We start from the raw sequence: 22,996 nt of genomic DNA on the forward strand, positions 1-22,996 counted from the left end.
AGCCTATGTGGTGAGTATGGTATTGCCAGGCTGCTTGGCAGTCTGAGTGTTTGGAGCTGGATCTCCCTGACCTCTGGTCCTGGCTAATTAAGCTTCCATCTGAAACGTTAACCACTCTCCTGGGAGAACAGCGTGGGCTGTAGTGAGATACGGGTGCCCTGACAGTAATAACTGTGTGTGTTTAAGTGTGTGTGTGTGTGTGTGTGTGTGTGTGTGCATGAGACATAAATAAATACTTTAAAAGCTAACCATTGACCATTCATGTAGAGTTTTACAAAAAAGAAACTGAAGTGCGGCAGTTTTGCACTGCACTGAGACATCACCAGTACACAAGCGCACAAAGATAAGGGCCTAAATAAATAGCATCAGCACCATACATTTTGGAAGACCAAAGCATCTGAGATATGCATTTAGTTGCCATAAACCCGGATATTGTCTGTAGCTAAGGATCTTTTATAATCTGCCCAATGAAGAACACAGCTGTCATAAACTCAATCAAACTACTCTTTTCCCCGTGCATTTCTTCTCTAAAAAGCTTCTAGATCTGAATCTAAAGTATGGGCAGGGTCCCAGATCTGGTGTGCCGCCCGGCAGCCTGGCTGAGCAGGTGGTAGGGATAAGATGGGACAATTAATTGGCCCGTTTAACCAGGGGCCACACACAATGGATTTATTGACACATCTGAGGGCCAAGGGGCTGGCACAGACCTCCTGCAACAACACACTGATGGGTTTAACCCTGTAGACCTGTCAGTGATTGTCTGTGTGCCAGGGTTAGGGGAGAGCGGGAGATCAGAGGGATGGGTGGAGGAGTAGAGAGAGAAGGTGGGAGACTTGCTGTCTAATGAATCTATGTATTTCACTTCCCTCCCTCTGCTACTGCTGTAATTATGAGGGTCCCGTGTGCCTCAGTTGGTAGAGCGTGGTGCTTGCAACACCAGGGCTGTGGGTTTGATTCCCATGGGGACCAATACGGTATCTACTGAATGTTGTTCTGGATAAAAGTGTCAGATAAAATGTCTTTGTTTGTTTTATCTTTTCCAAGTCGTGAGAGCAGATCGTTAACTATATGCATTATGTCCTGTAATGTCAGTCTTTAAATGTTTTACTAGAAGGTAGCCCATATAAAGATAAATTCATCAACAACAAAAAAAAATATCTGACATGACAGCCATTTTAATTGGAGAAACATAATATGCACGTTGTGAAAATGCAATGCAAGCTAATTCAATGGAAGCTAATTCAATGCAAACTAATTCAATGCAAGCTAATTCAATGCAAGCTAATTCAATGCAAGCTAATTCAATGCAAGCGAATTCAATGCAAGCTAATTCAATGCAAGCTAATTCAATGCAAGCTAATTCAATGCAAGCTAATTCAATGGAAGCTAATTCAATGCAAGCTAATTCAATGCAAGCTAATTCAAAGGAAGCAAAAGGGAACTCATGCCGAATACCTGTGATAGGTTGTGAGTCACTACAAGCAACAGGCAGGGACATTGAAGCAGTCTATTCCAACTAAATCAAATAACAGCGTTTGAGTCAGTCCCTAGTCAGTGCTGAACAAAGTGTTTTGAGAGATACATGTATTGGTTTGACACACTGTGTTTAAAAACCTGTCTAAGCTACGCTATGGTGTGAGTGACAATGCATGATCAATAGACCACAAAATTGACTGAAAACGTCCCGTCATCGCGAGCATAACGACATCCGTCAGAGAAAGTATTAATGAGTCCTCTAAAGGCTTTAAGAAATCAACCAATATGAAAAAAACATGGTCATATTTTTGTCCCCATTAAAGCTGGGAAAACTTTTGTCCAGTATTCCAAAGGAGGTCTATGAAAGTCTTTAGAAACTGTGAAAGACTAGTACTGCGTGAGAGAGAACTGGAAAGCTTCTCAAAGGGCAAGAAGAGTTGAGAATACCTCAACTACCTCTGTAACGATTGTTGTCGGGAGAAGGAGAAGAGGACCAAAGTGCTCGTCATCCGTTTAATAAAGATGAATACCGGAACAAAAACGACAAGCGAACAGTTCTGCAAGGTGCAACAAAAAACACTAAACAGAAAATAACTACCCACAAATCATAGTGGGAAAACAGGCTACCTAAGTATGGTTCTCAATCAGAGAACAACGATCGACAGCTGCCTCTGATTGGGAACCATACCAGGCCAAAAACAAAAATACAAAACCTAGAACAAAAACATGGAATGCCCACCCCCAACTCACACCCTGACCAAACTAAAACAGAGACATAAAAAAGGAACTAAGGTCAGGACGTGACAACCTCGTTACCCTGTCCATTGACTCGGTACTGGTACTCCTTGTATATAGCCTCGTTATTGTTATTTTATTGTGTTACTATTTCCTTTCTAACTCTACATAACTCTGAATGGGCTTGAAAGTAAGCATTTCACGGTAAAGTCTACACCTGTTATATTTGGCGCATGTGACCAATAAAATGTGATTGGATTTTTAGAAGAATGCCAACTGCAAGATCATTTTCAACATTGATAGGGCACACATCCACTGCTAACACCTCATGTGCCTGTCATCTCTTCTCTTTAGCAGGTCTTGTGACAGACGGAAAAGCTTAACTTCTTCACAATGGAGACAATACGATAATACACTATTTCACATGGAGCAGCATTTTATCCACTGACATCAGTGCCTCATCGCTTTCATCACATTCAGGCATCTTGGAAGCCTTGCCAGTCCTTTGGAATCAGTCTACTTCTTTGACAGCTGGGTATGAAGCACCCTGCTGACCCTCAGACAGTCACGATAATGAGAATCTGAGAAATCTCAGTGATTTCATGAAGCCTTCTCCTTAGTGTATCTCCCTCTTGTCTGTTCCACTCTTCTCACAACAGAGGAAGAAAGTAATTGTGGCTGTTGAGACACATCATGCCAGACGCCTTAGATTATCCTCAGCCAGAATAAGAGGAATGTTCAGTAACAGTTGTCTGTAGCTAAGAAATTCCAGCTTGCATGGAGATCTTTGCCATATCTGAGAGTACTTTCAAGGTGAAGTACTCTGGGCAATGCTATGAAGGACTATGCCAAACAGTTATGCTGAAGCCAGCCTTAAAGGTGCAGGTTTATTTATGGCACATTGTACTATACGCATCTTTGATTCTTTTTTTTCATTGTTTACCTTCCTGATTAAATCTCGCAAGGCTCATATCGATGTGCAAACAAAGCCTCTATCCTGATCTGTAGCAGCAGTCGTCCAGTTTATATTAATATGAGATGATTCGCCCTGAGCACACAAAGTCAACACGCTCTTATTAGAAGGTTGCTGCTTTGTGCCGGATGGGGGCGGCGGACAGGGGCTTGGCTGGATCTGTCTATGGGGATTTTGATGAGACTTCTTCAAATATTTCTCTTATTGCCTTCAGATTGAACTCTGGGACCTCTGATGTCAGAGGTGTGTGATATGACTCGCTTCAACTCCTTGTGTTAGAAAGTTAAGGAAGTCAACTTGCCAAGGACTATCCTGAAGCTATTAGAAATCCGATGCATTTGTTCTCAGCAACGGTTGATCACAAAGAATCTGACCACGCTGTAGTCGTATTACATTATTGAGATTGAAGCTGTCATTCATTGCTCAATTCATTGTTCATTCTCTATTTCTTTCACTCAGTTGCTGTTGTACACAATGACAGAGAAGCCACATAATTTACCCTCACACTATACTCGGAACAACTCACAAGCTGGAAGCGCAAGCCATAGGTTAGACTTTGGAATGCGAGAGAGAAAGAGAGGGAAAGAGGGAGTGAGCAAAAGAAGCAGCGAGATGGAAAGGGAGAACAAAACGGAAACTGGCAGAGCATGGCCTCAAAATAGAATACGACGTGGAACTTTTGACACAACAAATCAAAGCATAAGCGCCCAGGCCAGCCTAGCCTACCGCAACGAATGCAAATGGCTCCAGAGTCGTCTGACGTTGTCTCGTCTCCCCCCAGCCGTAGCTGCTGAAGCATGTTAGCATCCGTCACATTGTCGCTGTGATGCCTCTGATTGAATAATGCTCTGCGTGGTACTGGACCACTAGAGAGAGATGGGAGCTGAGGGCTGAGGCTGGGCTGCTTCAGCCTAATAGATAATGCACCCCCCCCCCCCCCTAAAGACTCCACAGTGAATACCACTCCACTTGTCTCCTCTCGCATTCTGAAAACATTTGAATGTGAATGTGGAGTTTATCAATAATGACAGCACTCGTACCTATAATAGGCCTCTGAGATGAAGGGACGACAGCTTTTTGCATATTCACTGTCCTCTGCTAAAGCTGATTAGTCCTACAGAGTTGGGAATCATGTTGAGTTGCGATGGCATTTTGCATTATCCTATAGCTAACAGCTGAAATGTCTGGTGTTGTTTTGTTGTCTCTATTGCCAATACAAAAGATCCAAACAACCCATTGAAATATTGTACTGGAATAGGGCCTCGTTGGCCGAGCTGTTTGCTGGTGTCAGTAACAGTCCCTTTCTTGGACACTCTTGGACACTGATCTGTTCTCTCCAGTTGGAGTGACAAGGACATGTCTGGATGGAGGACAGCTTCTGACGTTTCTCTGGCAGGGACTTGTTGACTCACCGTTAAGCTTCCATTCTTTAAACTTCGCTCGCCTCTTTCTAAATCCAAGTGTGCCGCCACCTAATTGGGTTTGAACACCCAACCGTGAGTCGCATGCCTGATGGCAGCTTAGCCACCTTGTCACAACCCTGTCACATCTCCTAACCCACACCACCAACACACACTCAAGCACACAGAGATACACATGCACGCTGGCGCAAACACACACACACACACACACACATTTGCATGCGCTCAAAGACACACACACACACATACACAAATCTCCCTAGTCAAAAGACCGTTGCCCAACAGATTTTTGGTATCAGGTGTTGTTCTGAGCAAGGTTGTCATGGTATCAAAAACTTCCATTCCTCTTTTGTGTTATTGGTGTATTTGTGGTAGGAACCTGATTAAATACATGATGAGTTGTTGAGAGAAGGAGATGGTACGGGAGAGCCACCATCTGTCAAGGAGAAGGAGAGTAAGGCTTTGTGCATTAATCACCGCATCTGTTCTGTTTGTACCTTCGGGGCCTTTTTTTCCCTGGTAACGTGAATTCCTTTCGTCGCATGCACCTCTCCACAGTTTATACAATTGTTTATATAATGCCAAGTGTCCCTCCCACTGGGTGTCAAGTCAAATCAAAGCCTGTCATCACGGAAATGCATTATGTATTACAGTTCTGTGTCCTATCGGTTAGTAACAACGACCACTCGGGAGGATAATGACACGACAACACAGAGGCGATGGATGGGGCAACAGGGATAACGATGGGGCTGTAAAATCCTCTGGCTTGTTGTGGTGCCGATGTATTGGCACAGACCTATCACTGGGGAAGGGGAGGAGGAGGAGAGGAGAAACAGAGAGAGGCAGAGGGGAAGCGTCAACTCTGACCTACGCGTGTCCTAGCCACCCTTGTCTGTCGGTGACTCACTCTTGTCAGTCAGATACTGTGAGAAATGCTCAACTTTCAGCACTGCTCAGTCTCAATCCCCACTCACTCCCTGCACCTTGGTAACACAGTGTTTTTAGGGTAGAATCTGGTGACACGTTGAACTCCCTGCATCTTGGTACCACAGTGTTTTTAGGGTAGAATCTGGTGACACGTTGAACCCTTGCACAACATAAGGCAAGTTTATTTTAGTCGCTATGAATTTTAAAAAACAGTTATTGTTTGAAATGCACCACAAAGTATTGTGGGATATTGAGAGGAGCGTTTTGCAGTGTGAGAAACCTCTCTAACGAGGCAAAGCTTAGGCAGAAAGTGCTAATAGTCTTGAAGGAGAGGCAGGTTCAGACGTTTTGCTGCCACATGCATTTTTCATGAAGTGCCCTATTCATCATTTCTGGCTGGATGGATTGTTTATATCTCACTGTTGATATCTCCCATATTCATATTTAGAGGGGAGAGCCACCTTGTTAGGCACATGCAGTAACTTAGCCATCTGAGTGTGAGTCACTTTGGAGCCATTGACATGAGGGTTCCCTGTGCTGTGAGAGAGGGGGTTGGGGGTTATCACAATGGATTGAATTGGGTGATGGCGAGATGTCAGGGCTTACAGAGAGATGTTTACATAAGGACAGGCCCATGGGTGCTTTCCCGTCCCCCGTATGTGCTCTCATTATAATGAAGGAGTCTTGTGAGTCAACACCAAATGTCATGCAGGAGTCAGTCATCTCCAGACGGAAACCCAGAGGCTATTTTAGACCATACGCTCCTGTGTTTCAAGGTATGGGGATGTTACAGCACTTATTCATAAACTATTCAATCGGAGATGACAGTGGAGATGAAGTCCTAGGGAGTTCTGGCCGCTGCTCTGCTATTTAGAGGGACAAGACCGCAGAGAGGTTGAAGAAGAGATGGCGTTGGAGAGAAGCAGTAGTATGGGGATTGTGTTTGCTTTCCGTTGGGAAACTTTTACGATAAGTGATAGATTTTCTTCCGTTGGTTGGCGATGACAGCCGGGTGTCATCTTGACATTTCCAATGTGTGTGGTATTTCTTAACAACATGGGCAAATCTTCATTTAATAGTCCTACCGCACCTAATTAGACTGCTTCTAATGTTCCACTCGGCAGAATGTCAAATCCGATGTCCAATTACACAGCAAATCAAGGCCAGAGGGCCGCCTCTGCTACCCCTCCAGCTGATTATAGAGTGGGGGTCATAGACTACATGCCGGGTCTGTCAGAGTGGGAACGGGTTACACACACGCAGGCACATGCATGAATGCACGTACACAGACAGAAACACACGCACGCACATGGTGGGATCGATACCAAGGGCCTAGGGCAGCTCGCCTTTCCCTACCCCAGACACCTCCGTCTACTCTAGACAGAGGCTCTCTGTTCCTGATGACATACAGAGATGAACAGCGGCCCCTCAGTCTCAGTGCTATAAAACCCAAACCTATCCCAAAGATACTAGCAACACATATTAGCAACTAATTTAGTTTATAAGTGTGTATATAAGTAGCTTATAAGGCCTTAATGAGGTCTTATTAGCCATATATTAGGCCTTAATGAAGTATTTTCTAATTCAAACATTATAAGTCATGTATTACTGGACAATCCTTAATAACATCATTATTAGCAATAATAAAGGCATATTAACATTTAATAAAGAACAAGTAACACAAGAAACAGACTCTTAACAAGCTGTCTTAATGTTGAACTGGTAAGGGGATTGTACCTCAATCTGTGTTCCCTATTTTAACTATCCATAAATGACCTCATTGGACAGAAAGGGGCACAACTCCGTTCACATATGCCATACAGCCAACATTCTAGTCAAACTTCTTATGTAAACTACATTTCTATACAGTATATACAGTAGTTATATATATATATATATATATATATATATCAATTTTGGTTGGATAAGCCTGTATTATGAATGTGCAAAATCATATAATGTTTGCCTGAAACTGTGGAGTTGTGTAGTTTGATGACATAAATTGATTGATATATGTCAAATTACCCACATTCAAGTCTGATTTTAACAATTGATGTAAACAATTAGTTTCAGGTCAACATTATTATGGTTGTGCTCATGTGTGTGGGGAGGTGCACCCCCTTTTGAGATTCACATTATATCATGCCATACAGTCAACATCCATATATGGAAGTATATATTGAAGTTTAGTTGCTCATTTAAAAAAAAAAGTTTACATCAAATGACTAGAATGTTGGCTGTATGGCATATATGAACGGAGTTGTGCCCCTTTCTGTCCAATGAGGTAATTTATGGATAGGTAAAATAGGGGACACAGATTGAGGTACAATCCCCTTACCAGTTCAACATTAAGACAGCTTGTTAAGAGTCTGTTTCTTGTGTTACTTGTTCTTTATTAAATGTTAATATGCCTTAATTATTGCTAATAATGATGTTATTAATGATTGGCCAGTAATACATGACTTTGAATAATACGTTGCTAATATGACATAATAAATAAGATCATTATATACATACTTCTAAACCACAAATAAGTGGCTAATATGTGTACCTTAAAATAAAGTGTTACCACAGATATATATTGATTCAATGTTGAGACTGTTCTGAAATAATAGATGCTACAAAGTAAATGAATGCAATGCATAATTGTGTATTTTAATACCAAACATTTTGTGGATTGAATCATTTGATAATTACGGGAAAAAGCAGATTTTTTTTCCACCAAATTTTCAAGCAGGTTTCATTAATCACGACAGACACTAATATAACATGCCAGATTCGGATCCAGATGGTTCATGTTTGTTCAATTTGCTGTGTATAGATTGCCATGCTAAACACACTGCATGGGTCACACCTGGATACACAGCAATAGGCTAAACAGTCTTGTGTTGATGTGCACCAGAGCATAAGAAACCCCCAGAGACATGAAGAAGGAACCACTGAGATGCATGTTGATAGGTTGGGAAATGACACGCAGGTAACAGCTTTATTCACACAGTATTGTATTTCCAACAGCCCTCTAGGGGGAAATACAAAGACATTTTCTAAATGTTGCTTTGGATAATACTTTTTACACACATAATAGGGTTGGATCTGTGACACCCACTTGTATTGATTACATCTTCACTAATGCTGCAGAGCTTTGATGCAACGCTGTATCAGTTCCCATTGGCTGCAATGACCATAACATTGTGGCAATAACAAAGCCAAAGTGCCCAAGGTTGGGCCTAAAGTAATTTAGATATGACATTTTTTATAATACATTTTTGTTCATTTTATTTAGTATTTTTCACACCAAATACAAACATACAAATGCGAACAACAACTTACAGACAACGACTACATCTCATCTGCCCAGACCCACATGCTCACACCCCCTTCCCTAGTGCCTGAATGATTGTTTGCCTTAAATTGTACCAATTTGTTCTCCTCGACCATTCTATTTCAATAATTTCAATAATATATCATTCGATTTTTCCATTATGTTAATTGACAGATTAATTTCCAAATTTTTTGTATCCGTTTTTTCAAGATGAGTGATGATACTTTTGACAGACAACTTTTTATCTCGCCCATAATTTATGGACTTTATAGCATTCCCAGAGATTATTGAGTCATTGTTAGTTTTACACTTAAGACATGACTCTGCCGTTGTGCTGTAAAAAAAAAAAAAAATGTCTCTTCCATAATACATTCTATACGTTTGTTTATACCGGATTAAACATACGTTGTCGTTAACTGTAATTTAGTTAGTTATGCTCCAACATTCCCTCCATCTTGTGCCAACATCAGTTCTTTTTAAGTCTTGTTTCCAATAGTTTATATTTTCTTCTAAGAGATTGTCAGTTGGATATGCTCTCTGCAAGGTTTTGTATACCTTACCTATCATATGAACATCATTTTCTGACTCAAATAAGATTCCCTCAAGGTTGCTCTGATGGCCAAAAGATTTCATTTGAAAATCTACATTGTTCAGTCCAATATTGCTTTTTAATTCAATCATGGAAATAAATGTATTTCCTGTTACCAAGTAATTTACAGTTTCTATGCCTTTAGTTTTTAATGTGTAAGAATTTATCTGTGAATTCTGAAAAGCTATCCAAGGATTGTTCAATAGGGTTATGTTTTGAGGGAGTGATATTGATTAATTGTCTTCCATATTGTTAAAGTGTTCTTAACTATGAAGTTATTTATGTTTTTTAGCTTTAACCTTTGAAAACAGACACATAAAATATTGATGGATGCGTATCTTCACCCATTGTTCCTCTTTGGTCCATTTAACTGTTCTGAATGTAGCAAGTAAAAGCCTTGGGTAGCGAGTTAACACAATTCCCAGTCTGGAAGGTTAAACCCCATATCAGACTAAGATGTAAAACTTTCATTTTTATTCCATGATTTTTTTTCCCCATATAAAGTTTATTATGACTAAGTATACTTTTTAAAAGAATGTCTTCGGTGGGGTAATTGGTATTACCGAAAATAAATACAAGAACTTTGGAATCCGTGTAATTTATAAGATGTGTGTATATATATATATATATATATATATTATAAAATGTTTTCTCAGGTTTCTCAGGACTCAGGTTTTTGAAGATGTGTATGAGGAAATGAATCCAGATCCAGCAATGGGAGTATTTGTAAAATTATTCATGCCAATTGCTGACAAGCATGCACCTGTTAAGAAATGAACTGTGATGAACTGTTAGAGCCCTCTGGCTTAACCTGTTAGAGCTCTAGGGGCGCTATTTCATTTTTGGATAAAAAACGTTCCCGTTTTAAGCGCGATATTTTGTCACGAAAAGATGCTCGACTATGCATAGAAAACACTCTGAAGTTTCAGAATCTGCAAAGATTTTGTCTGTAAGTGCCCCAGAACTCATTCTACAGGCGAAACCAAGATGATGCATCACCCAGGAATTAGCAGAATTTCTGAAGCTCTGTTTTCCATTCTCTCCTTATATGGCTGTGATTGCGCAACGAATGAGCCTACACTTTCTGTCGTTCGCCCAAGGTCTTAGCAGCATTGTGACGTATTTGTAGGCATATCATTGGAAGATTGACCATAAGAGACTACATTTTCCAAGTGTCCGCCTGGTGTCCTGCGTCGAATTCGGTGCGCAATTGCCAGCTGCTTCCACTTTACCATTTGATTCAGGGGAGAAAGCATGTGTCCAAGAACGATGTATCAATGAAGAGATATGTGAAAAACACCTTGATGATTGATTCTAAACAACGTTTGCCATGTTTTCAGTCGATATTATGGAGTTAATTTGGAAAAAAGTTTGCGTTTTGAGGACTGAATTTATGGATTTTTTTTGGTAGCCAAATGTGATGTATAAAACGGAGCTATTTCTAATACACAAGGAATCTTTTTGGAAAAACTGAGCATCTGCTATCTAACTGAGAGTATCCTCATTGAAAACATCAGAAGTTCTTCAAAGGTAAATGATTTTATTTGAAGGCTTTTATGTTTTTGTTAATGTTGCGTGCTGGATGCTAACGCTAATGCTAACGCTAAATGCTAACGCGAAATGCTAACTCTAGCTAGCTACTTTTACACAAATTATTGTTTTCCTATGGTTGAGAAGCATATTTTGAAAATCTGAGATGACAGTGTTGTTTACAAAAGGCTAAGCTTGAGAGATGGCATATTTATTTCATTTCATTTGCGATTTTCATAAATAGTTAACGTTGTGTTATGCTAATGAGCTTGCTGATAGATTTACACAATCCTGGATACAGGGGTTTTTTCATAGCTAAACGTGACGCAGAAAACGGAGCGATTTGTCCTAAACAAATAATCTTTCAGGAAAAACTGAACATTTGCTATCTGAGAGTCTCCTCATTGAAAACATCTGAAGTTCTTCAAAGGTAAATGATTTTTTTGAATGCTTTTCTGTTTTTTTGTGTAAATGTTGCCAGCTGAATGCTAATGCTAAATGCTACGTTAGCCATCAATACTGTTACACAAATGCTTGTTTTGCAATGGTTGAGAAGCATATTTTGAAAATCTGAGATGACAGTGTTGTTAACAAAAGGCTAAGCTTGAGAGCTAGCATATTTATTTCATTTCATTTGCGATTTTCATGAATAGTTAACGTTGCGTTATGGTAATGAGCTTGAGTCTGTATTCACGAACCCGGATCCGGGATGGGGAGATCAGAAAGGTTAACAAGGAATTTAAAAAGTGTACGGTTCAAATAAATTATGCAACAGCGGCGGCAAACAAGTCAGGCTGCTCAGCTGATTGGTTGTCATACTGTAAATTGAGAAATTTGGTGACTACAAAATAAGAAATTATATTACCAAACCAAGATAAATTACATAAAACACAATGGAAAAATACTATTGAGTATCTTAAATGATATCATGGCAAGAACTATTGTTGTGCATCAATAACCGCCAGGTATAGACAACCTTGATGGGACACTATTGAGAATGGTAGCAGACTGTATTGCAACCCCCATTTTCTTCATCTTGAACCAAAGCCTAAAGGAGTGTGTCTCCACAGGCATGGAAGGAAGCTAAAGTAATTTCACTGCCTAAAAACAGTAAAACACCCTTTTTTGGCTCTAACAGCCACCCAATCAGTTTGCTGCCTGTTCTTGGTAAACTGATGGGGAATATTGTGTTTAACCAAACACAATGAAATTCAATTTGTACTGTACTGACTCAGATGACAGATGATTAGTTAAAGTAAATGGATAATAAATTATAGTTGGAGCTTTATTGTTAGATTTCAGTGCAGTATTTGATGTAATTGATCATAAATTGCTATTGAAGAAACTCACTTGCTACGGCTTTATATCACTTGCCATCACATGTTTGGAGAGTTATTTATCCAATTGAAACCAGAGAGTGTTCTTCAATGGAAGCTTCTCTAACATCAGATATATACAGTGTGGTGTCCCTCAGGACAGTTGCCTTGGGCCATTACTCTTCTCTATTTTTTCAAAATATTTGCTGCTGGTCTTATACAAAGCTAGAATGACTATGTCTGCGGATGATTCCATACTCAGCATACTGTATCAGCACCCAAAGCCAGTGAGCTCACTGAAATTGTAAATAAGGAGTAACAGCATCAGAATGGGTGATTAGTAATAAACTGGTCTTAAATAAATCTAAAACTAAAAGTATTGTATTTGGTTAAAAAAAAGACTTAAACCTCAACTGGAGTTGTGTATAAAGGTAGTGACCATTGAGCAAGTTGAGGAAGCTACACTCCTAGATATAACATTAGATAGTCAATTATCATGGTCAAGTCATATTGACAAAGTTGTTGTGAAGATGGGGAGGGGTATGTCTGTTATTAACAACAATCAACTGTACTAGTTGTTCAGGCTCTGGTCATATCTTATCTTGATTACTGTCCGGTAATATGATCAAATGCAGCAAAGAAAGACCTAGAAAAGCTGCAGCTGGCATATAACAGAGCAGCGCAACTTGCCTTTAAAAGATACTTTTCGTGTTTTGCAACCAAATCAAACATTTTGATGTAAAATTCTATAGAAGGGTCCAGACACCTTCCGTATGATTTCACATGTTTTTGAGAAACTTACCCCAAACACCAAATCACTTCCTCGTCCTTGTTGTGTAGTATGGGGGCACCGAAAAAACATGAACAAAGGTTCCAAAACACCCCAAATACGTCCTTTTACAAACGGCAACACTCAGTATAGTGATACAGTGTCACGCCCTGACCTGAGAGATCATTTTTATGTATCTATTTTGGTTTGGTCAATGTGTGATTTGGGTGGGCATTCTATGTTCTATTTTCTATGTTTTTGTATTTCTTTGTTTTGTTCGGGTATGGTTCTCAATCAGGGACATCGTTGTCTCTGATTGGGAATCATACTTAGGCAGCCTTCTTTCCCTGTTGTATTTATGGGTAGTTGACTTTTGTTAGTGGCATTATAGCCCTGTGAGCTTCACGGTTGTTTCTTTGTTTGTTGTTTTGTTTGCGACATTTTTAATAAAAGGACAATGTACGCCCACCACGCTGCACTTTGGTCCACTTCTTTCGACGGCCGTGACAGAACTACCACCACCAAAGGACCAAGCAGCGTGGCCAGGAGAGGCAGCCCCCCCACAAAACAATTGGGGGAGGGGCACACGGGACGGTCGGCGGAGCCGAGAATGGAACCAGAGCCAGTCGGGGTGAACTTGGAGGGGAGCGAAGGGAGCGAAGCAGACAGTGAAGGAGTTGATGGGGAGATTGGAGGGGAGAGTAATGAGAGAGCTGCTGTGTTGGTGCATGAGGCAGGACATTCGCCCTCGGTTTGATGTCACCTGAGTCAGCTCTCCATACTCGGCTAGCACGCACCTCAGGACGTCTGTTGAAGACGGTGCATTCCAGTTTTTAGTGGTTGAGGGTTGACGAGAGAGTAACTGCTTCTAGTTTTTATGAGAAATATTACTGTGATGAAAATTCCTGATTGTCTGCATAATCAAATAACATTCAGATCAGACACCCATATGTACCTCACAAGACATGACACCAAGTCCGAAATGAATTCACTGCAAAGCACATTACTATACCGAGCCATGATCACATAGAACTCCCTTCCAACTCCAATTACTCAAGCAAATAACAAAATTACCTTAAAAAAATCTAATCTCATTGAATGGTGGGGACTGTGAGTGGACACAAATGAAAACAAACACACACTCACACACAAACACACTCTGTTGCATTGTTTGTGTATCTTTATGTTAAAGATGTGTGTGACTGTCCTATTCTATCAGTGTCACGCCCTGACCATAGTTTACTTTGTATTTTCTATGTTTTGATTGGTCAGGGTGTGATCTGAGTGGGCATTCTATGTTACATGTCTAGTTTGTCTAGTTCTATGTTCGGCCTGATATGGTTCTCAATCAGAGGCAGGTGTTCGTCATTGTCTCTGATTGGGAACCATATTTAGGTAGCCTGGGTTTCACTGTGTGTTTGTGGGTGATTGTTCCTGTCTATGTGTTTTTCACCAGATAGGCTGTTTTAGGTTTTCGTTACGTTCATCACGTTCTTTATTTTGTAGTGTTTGCATTGATTCGTGTTTTACGTTTGTTCATTAAAACATGGATCGCAATCTACACGCTGCATTTTGGTCCGATCCTTGTTCTACCTCTTCATCAGAGGAGGAGATAGAAGAGAACCGTTACAATCAGTGAATAAGTGTTTTGTTACTTGTCATGTTCTGTGTCTTTTTGTGGATCCCCCGGAAGAGTAGCTGTTGTCTCTGCAAAAGCTAAAATGGGGATGCAAATAAACAAGTAAATAAACCAGTCTGTGAAGATGATCGCAGTACTTCACTCCACAGCACCGTGTGTCTACTTGGATACATCAATTCAAAGGCGCCAGTGACGGACTGTGCCAAGATTTCCCCTAGTTTCTATAGTACAGTCCAGAATCTTTCAAGTGCGTTTTTGCTTTCTAAGAAAACAATATTCCTGAAGTTAACCTCCAAGAGCCAAACTTTGTCTCCAATAATAATCAAGACACATATTGATATTAAATTGTCAATAAAGGGATGGGCGTAAACTGTGCACTTCTGGAGGTCACCTTGGATGGCTAGAACAGAGCAAGGAGATGTAGAGGTCAGTACACAGTGGGGGGGGTGTTTTTGCGTGTGCGCGTGCATGGTGGGAAGCAGGGAGCAGTAATTGTTGGGGAAGAGCCATATGCGCTGCTCGGAGGACGCTGGAGCTTATTAAAGAAGGAGACAGAGTGATTATTCACACAGGGCCCTCCTGAGAGAGTGACGCTCACGTCATTGCTTTTAATTAACTCTGAAACGGTTCTGCGGATTAATAAAAATATTAAGAAAGGAACCGAGGAGGAGCACAAACACATCCTGGATCTGGTTCAAGGTTCTATACTACGATTACGAAGGCTCTTTGGCATGACAGAACCTCCCTATTTTTTTTTTTTTTCTCCATTTGTAGTAGTGTGGCAATGGATTTGTCTTTACTGTCATTGCCTCGTCTCCCAGGGTGTCTCCAACTCAGGGAATCGAGACTCTGACACATCCGTCTGAGAAGATTGGGATTGGTTGGAGATAGTTGTCAAGCGAGTAAAAGAACGTCAGAAATAAGAAGCCAAGGAGAGAGGAGAGGAGTGGAGAGGGAACTTGGAGAGCAGATGAAGTGCACCGGGCTCAAAATAGAATCGCATTTGCCTGCTTACCAAGAGCAGCTAACTCTTTGGTGTAGCTTGAAATGTGTCAAGGTGCTGGGGACAATGTTGACACTCTCCCAATGCAACCCACAGAACTAAAAGAGGGAGAGGGAAGAAGGAGAGGGAGATAAAAAAAAAAAACAGCAAGGCGTGGAGATACAGGGTGCAGAACAACTGCAGTGCTAGGGCCTGAGAACCTGCAGTTTCATGATGCACCAAGGCCAAAGGATGATAAAATACTGTCATTGTCTGCTATTCCCAGTCCTCCCCAGCCTCCTAGTCCCTACACAGCTTCTCTCGGCCTTAAATGAGCAGAGGAATGCTCTGGCCCAGAGAGCGCTGCTCTACGACCATCAGCCTTCCCGTGGCCACTTCATCAATGACACAGCACAGGTTACCCCACATTTATAACCATTCACAGTAATTTACACAGACAGACACACTGGGGTCTCACCTCCACACCAGACCCGCAGACAAACCCACAGACAGACCCACAGACAGACGCGCACACAGACCCACAGACAGACCCACAGGCTCACACAAGGAAAAACCTTTCTAGCAAGATTCTCTGGCTATAGTGAGTGTAAGCTACATCCCCTTCTAAGCTATTCAGAGAAAGAGAGAGAGAGAGAGAGATAGAGAGAGAGAGGGATGTTTCATTAGCCAAGCAGTTACCACTTTACAAACATTACCCCAGTCTCTGGAGATGTCTGTTGCCTGTGTCTAACTTAAGTGCTTCCCCTCCCTCCCCTTAGGAACACAATGAAGCGGGAACAGAAGGTGCTTTATAGGAACATATGTTCGCCTATTATGTATCAACACTTTTACACCCCCATAAACATTATGGTGGAGTGAGACATTATATATAGAGGAGAGGCCCTTCATGGAGACGCCACCTCCCCTCTCCTTGGGTTTGCTGGGTGAGAAGTTTGTCAGCTTGGATAGGTCAAAGGAGTTGAACTCAGGGAGCCATAGTGAGACTTGGAAAATGACCGCAAAGAGCTGTGTCAAGCAAACTGATACTTTTTCTGGTCTATTTGATTTCTTGCCCTCCATGCTTATCATGTCGACACTCTAACACGGCAGAAATGGATTTCACTTAATTCATCCCTTCTTATTCCAGTCCAGTTCAGTGATCTTATCACGTTTCAATTCATATAATCACCAGCACACCAAAACACAATTTTGGATGAAAATAGAAAGTAGCCTAGTCTATAAAAAGTATTGCACAAAATGTACAGTACATCAGATAGATTGTTACTGACATTTTACCCCGACCTTTATGTTGAACCACTCACATGCATTATCTTCCTACAATGTTACATTAGTATTCCATGGCATGGCTGAAGCCTCCAGGTGCCTCAGGGGTGATATGTCAAAAGCAGCCGCGGAAAATAGGCCTTCCCCACGAGGACACACTCTCAGTATCTGTCCAACAGACACAAGATCAGAAACACCACACTGAACCGCCAACAGATATGCCTCTGAAATGGTATTTGTCTTTCTGAAATATTGCCCATCTCCAGAAGGGCCCGTTGCTCTGGTAACAGTGCCTTCATGTCACAATGTTAGTGGATGATGGAGAGCTCTGACCTCACTGGTCACAGAGACCAGACCCAGCACTCTTTACAATTACACACTGAGTGTACAAAACATTATGGACACCTTGCTAATATAGAATAATTTGCCCTCAGAACAGCCTCAGAGGGATGCTGGCCCATGTTGACTCCAATGCTTCCCACAGCTTCCAACAGTTGTGTCAAGTTGGCTGGATGTCCTTTGGGTGGAAGACCGTTCCTGATACACATGGGAAACTGTTGAGCGTGAAAAACCCAGCAGCGTTGCAGTTCTTGACACAAACCGGTGTGCCTGGCACCTACTACCATACCCTGTTCAAAGGCACTTCAATAAACGCCACTTTAATAATGTGTACATATTTTGTATTACTCATCTCACATGTATGTACTGTTTTTTATACCATGTATTGCATCTTGCCTCTGTCATTGCTCATCCATATATTTATATGTATATATTCTTATTCCATTCCTTTACTTAGATGTGTGTATATTAGGTAGTTGAGGTGGAATTGTTAGATTACATTTTAGATATTGCTGCACTGTTGGAACTAGAGGCACAAACATTTCGCTACACTGGCAATAACATCTGTTAAACATGTGTATGTGACCAATAAAATTTTATTTGATTTAATTGCCAATTCACCCTCTGAGTGGCACACATACACAAGCCATGTTTCAACTGTCTCAAGGCCTTAAAATCCTTCTTTAACCCGTCTCCTCCAACCCACCTACACTGGTTGAAGTGGATTTAACGAGTAACTTCAAGGGATCACATCTTTCATCTGGATTCACCTGGTCAGTCTTTGTTGTGGAAAGAGCAGTTGTTCTTAATGATTTGTACACTCAGCGTGTCTGTGTCCTTTCTTTCCATTTCAGTCATATTTTCTCTGTAATTGGAAAAGTGAGCAATGGACAATTCAAGTGTTTGGACAATAGAATTAACCAATTAAAACAACCCTTCTGTGACCATGGGATGGATATTTCTCTATGGCAACATATGAAGAGCATTGCACAACAAATAAAGACTTGATCAACATATCTGTCTCCTATCCTCTATTTGACAACAATAAGTTTTACATTAGATGAATAATGCTGCCAGACATACCCTAAGGCCTACATAGATTTCAATTGATATTGTGTTTTATAGTTGCTAGAAATCTATATGCCTTTATGAAAGAAAGTGTTCCCTATTTCTTTTTTTTTTAAAGAATGAGGATGTTCTCTCTCTGACCTATACTGACAACAGTTGATTCTTTGGAGATCCCCATCTAAATGTAACATATAGCTGCAATCAAGTCCACATAAGTCTTGAGTCGAAGGCAGGAGTTGCCTGCCATGAATCGGATTGCAACCGACTGTGAATTGTGAAATAATCGATTATATTATGTGTACAAGTGTTATGCAAAACACCCGTTAAAGCATAAAATATAGCAGGGAAGCATGTGCTCAACAGAAATGGCATGATGTTGTGTTGAGCTCAACCCCCAAAACCCTAACCTCTGCGTTAGCAATCGACCTACAAGGTAACCTTACAGATTAAGTCTACTTTAAACATGTTGAAACTGGCCAACTAAGACAGGTTGTATTCAGTCATTTACAGTACACTATGTGAACTACATATTAACGTTTAATTCCATTATAAAATATCATGTAAACCTTAAGTGCTGTAATATCAGGGTAATAAGTCAAACAGATATACCTTGGGTTTATAATCGAATGTTCTGCAGAAACACCGGGAGCAAAAGTTTAGACCTAGAAAAATAAATAAACGTAGCCTAATTAACATTAAACAAAGTAACTCAAAAGTCTAATTAACAAAGCAATATGTTGGAGACCATGCTGTTAGGGCATTGAAAAACATTGCATGGGGCTTAATGAAAGATAATTGTGAGGATTTTAATTATACACTATAGGCTAATGGAGCTGTAATATGTCATGTAAAAGAGTGATGTGACCTTTACCCTATAGGCAAGTGGTCATGAACAAATAATAAGAGGATATTCAATCACAAAATGTTTGATGCGCGCTGAAGCTGTAGTATAATTTATGATTGCCTCGATGCATATTGCAAATGACTTGACGGTAATAATACATATATATATATATATATATATATATATATATATATATATATATATATATATATATATATATATATATATATATATATATATATATATTTCTCTTATACTCTCCTGCGCGTTAAACGTTGCCGCCTTTGCTGGACGCGAAAGTTCTCGAGTCGCACACACTCGAGGTACCTGAGAGCACCCCCAGGGCGCAATAAATCCATCTCCAGACCCGTCAAGTGATGCGTAAAAAAAAAAAAAAGAGAGAATAAATCATGCAAATTATATTTATTTCAAGCGGATGTTACGCAAATATTCCCTTGTTTTATCAACCATATACAACCGAAATAATAAGCAATACTTACATTTCCCAGTCTGTGCACACTGTGACGGATAAGTAGACTAATTGTCATCCTCTTGTTTTACGCACGAGACGTTCGGATAATTGCGGTCTTGTTGAGTCTCTCCAGGAGTACAACGTTAGATTACATGTAATTAAATATGTGAACTCGACAGTTAAATGTAGCACAATGTAATTTGTGTCTGAACGCATCACTTGCTGACTTGCTGCAGTTCACAGATGTATCGAGCACAGAGAAGCAGACCGTTCTTGGTTCACAATTAAACTTTTCGCAATAATAATGATAGCCACTGTCTGGGAATTTTTTTTACATTCTTAAAATATCTGCTGGCTGACTAAAAGCTGCATCTTCTATAGTGCGCTTTCACACCACTCCTGTGACTCCACTTATTTAATGTAATTTCCCTGTCTAATCAATTTAGTCTACACAAGCCGAAATGCGAAAGTAATACGATCCGAAATTACTGGTTAATATCTTATTTCTGAAAAGATAAATGATTTGTTACAATTGCGTAAAGATCTGAGTCAATTAAATAGCGCTAGTCCTAACTGACAAATAGAGATGCTTCCATAAATCAGGCACATACACTTGTTTCACCTTATATTACATTCCAAGTTAAATAAACAATTACACCAGTATTATATGGCAAACGAATCAATTTTGAAACAAGTAGAAAGTGACATGGACTTCGGGGGTAACTGTCTGTCCTTTGATTTGAGGGATGCGGGCAATGTCAATGTGTATTTATGCAATGAGGGGACGCGAGCCAGATTACGCATCATTCTCTCTGGGCGCGTTTGGTGCCACAGCTGTGTGACCGTCATCTGCTCGCTCAGGGGGGGTCTTGGGAGCGCACGACAGATGCTTCCGCTACCCACCAGCCTTCCGTCTCCTCGGAAATAGAGCCTCTGTATTATAACGCGGTTTCAGGGCAATTTGATTGTGAAGCTCCGATTAAATTTCCACCAACCAAGTTACCACAGTGACATCAGGTGACACCCAGCGATAGAAAGAGAGAGCGGGAGGGAGAGAGAGCACAACAGAGTAGCAAGGCATAAGGTGAGATATCTGTAGTTTAGAAGGAACCTGAGTCTGTAGCAGAGAAACCATTGGAGTGCTAATTAAAAAGAGCAGTGTGCAGTGAGTGGTACAATGTGTAAGATCCCTCTATGCTGAGTGAATGAGCAGTAGAAGACTTGGACAAGTGAAACTTGGAGAAGTGAATTGACTCACCTGTTCGTTTTTGCAGAGGTCTGCCCACATACTGGTCCCATCCCCACCTCTCATTAGCACATGGTAGATGAAGAAGTAGGTGCCAGGGATGCTGCAGATGAACTTGCCTGAGATGCCGTCATAGTTGTTTCCCAAGTTGGTGACCACGTCGTCAAACTTGAGGATCTCATAGCCTTCATGGGGGTTCTTAAGCCCTGCGTAAAAGGCCACCCGGGGCACTGTGCTGTAGGTGGCCGTGCTGATAGCTCCGTTCCCCCCCAACCCCAAAATCCCAGTCCTCCCTCCAGACCCTCGGTCTCCAGGGGGTCCCACTGGCCCCGGTGGCCCTGGCTCTCCAGGCGGTCCCGGGAGTCCAGGTTTACCTGGCCTGCCTTGCTTGCCCTGGGGGCCCTGCACCAGCGTGGAGGGCATGTTGCTGTTGTCGCTGAGGGCCTCGGCTTCTGCCTGGATGCCACTGGAGCTGGTGCTGCTGGCCGTTGTGCCCTTGTTCAGGTAGGGGTCACACACCATGCGGCAGGTACCCAGCATTTCAAAGTGGCTGGTGTCGGTGCCCACGGAGCTGACCAGAACGGGGATGAGGACCACCAGCACCAGGACCAGCATGACCCCGACGGCAGCCGCCACCAGGGTCTTCCTCCCGATGCTGAGTCGGGGAAGGGGCTGTGCTGCCAGCGTGGCTCTCCCTGGGGCGGAAATGGTGACTGCTGGGTGTGGGGAGCCTGCCACAGAGGAAAGGGACACGGGGATCCCAAGTAGAGTAGGAGGAGGAGCGGCGAGTGTGTGAGGGTAAGAGAGAGACCCACATACACTCACTGATATGCCTCGCTGCTTTCACTCACACAGAGGTAGTTCCCGTACACTCTCACTCACCAGCGTGCACACTGACGCACATAGGGAGCACACACGAGCCGACATACAAAATTTAGTCCCAAACTCTTGGCATGAAAAAGGAGAAAGAAAGAGGATGCAAAGGAAGGAACACTCAGGAGGAGGAGTGTTAGAGAGAAACAAGAGGAATGGTAAGAGGACGAACAGAGAGTGAGTGTGAGAAAGAGAGACGGAGAGAGTAGTCATAGAGTCCGCGTGCGTACGTGTGGTGTGTTTGTGGTGACGGATTCTCAGGCTTGGCTTTTTATATGGCAGTAAGAGTGGAGCCCCCCCCTCCACTCATCCTCCCCTCATCCTCCCCTCCTCCTACCCTCTCCTCCTCCCCTCTCCTCCTCCCCTCTCCTCCTCCTCTCTCCTCCTCCCCTCCTCTGGTTGGCGTGGTTACGAATAGGGGGAGGAGGGAGCCCCACGCTGTCCCCTCTCCCTCTCTGTCTCACTCAGAATGGCTCTCATCACATTACTTTCTACCACACTACACTCCCTCTGAGCCAGTGATGAGCCAACACACGCTCCCTCCCTCTCTCCTTCTCCCTTTCTGCTCTCTTACCCTGACTCCTTCCTTCCACTTTTGATGCTTTCTCTCTCTCTCTCTCTCGCTCTCGCTCTCTCTCTCTCTCTCGCTCTGCTTTCCTCTCACTTTCCTCTCTCTCTCACTCCTCACTTCTTCCACTTTTGATACTATTTCTCTCTCCTCTCTCTCCTTCTCTCTCTCATCAGCCTCCAGCCTCTAAAAATAAAGATGGAGCACAGGGAAAGGGAGCTGCATTTTCCTGGAGGTGCCAGGAATGTATATGCTTTCAACACTTTCTATCTGGCGTATCCACAAACACAAACACACACACACACACACACACACACACACACACACACACACACACACACACACACACACACCAATCTATGGAAAGGAGAGACTCTTGCGAACAAGTGTCACGGGACTCATCTGAAGGTGACCAGTACTGGATTAAAAAAACAAATGGAAGTATGAAGGTAGTTTTGTGCCCCCAAAAAAGGGGTAGGCACAAATATAGGCACAAATATCTCCTAGATTTAGGACAGACACTTCAAAACCTTGTTTCTTATGATTTATATTTTGACTATACTTTTTGCCATTTATGAATGTGTCATTCAATGCATTTCTATGGGCTTTAGTAGTAAAGACCA

The 22,996-nt window shown here is 41.8% G+C and overlaps 1 protein-coding gene across 1 annotated transcript in view; it reads right to left on the minus strand.

Moving 5' to 3' along the window:
- The window catches only part of LOC110486271 (C1q-related factor), a 25,802-nt gene extending 3,429 nt beyond the window's left edge, over positions 1-22,373 (minus strand). Inside the window, exon 1 of the mRNA XM_021557730.3 lies at positions 20,945-22,373. Within this exon, the coding sequence (XP_021413405.1) occupies positions 20,945-21,547 (603 nt within the window). The 5' untranslated portion in view covers positions 21,548-22,373. The remainder of the gene's footprint in view (positions 1-20,944) is intronic.
- Positions 22,374-22,996: the final 623 nt, after the last annotated feature.

Source organism: Oncorhynchus mykiss, chromosome 13 (assembly GCF_057628025.1).
Source record: "Oncorhynchus mykiss isolate SJ-2025 chromosome 13, ASM5762802v1, whole genome shotgun sequence".
NCBI lineage: Eukaryota > Metazoa > Chordata > Actinopteri > Salmoniformes > Salmonidae > Oncorhynchus > Oncorhynchus mykiss.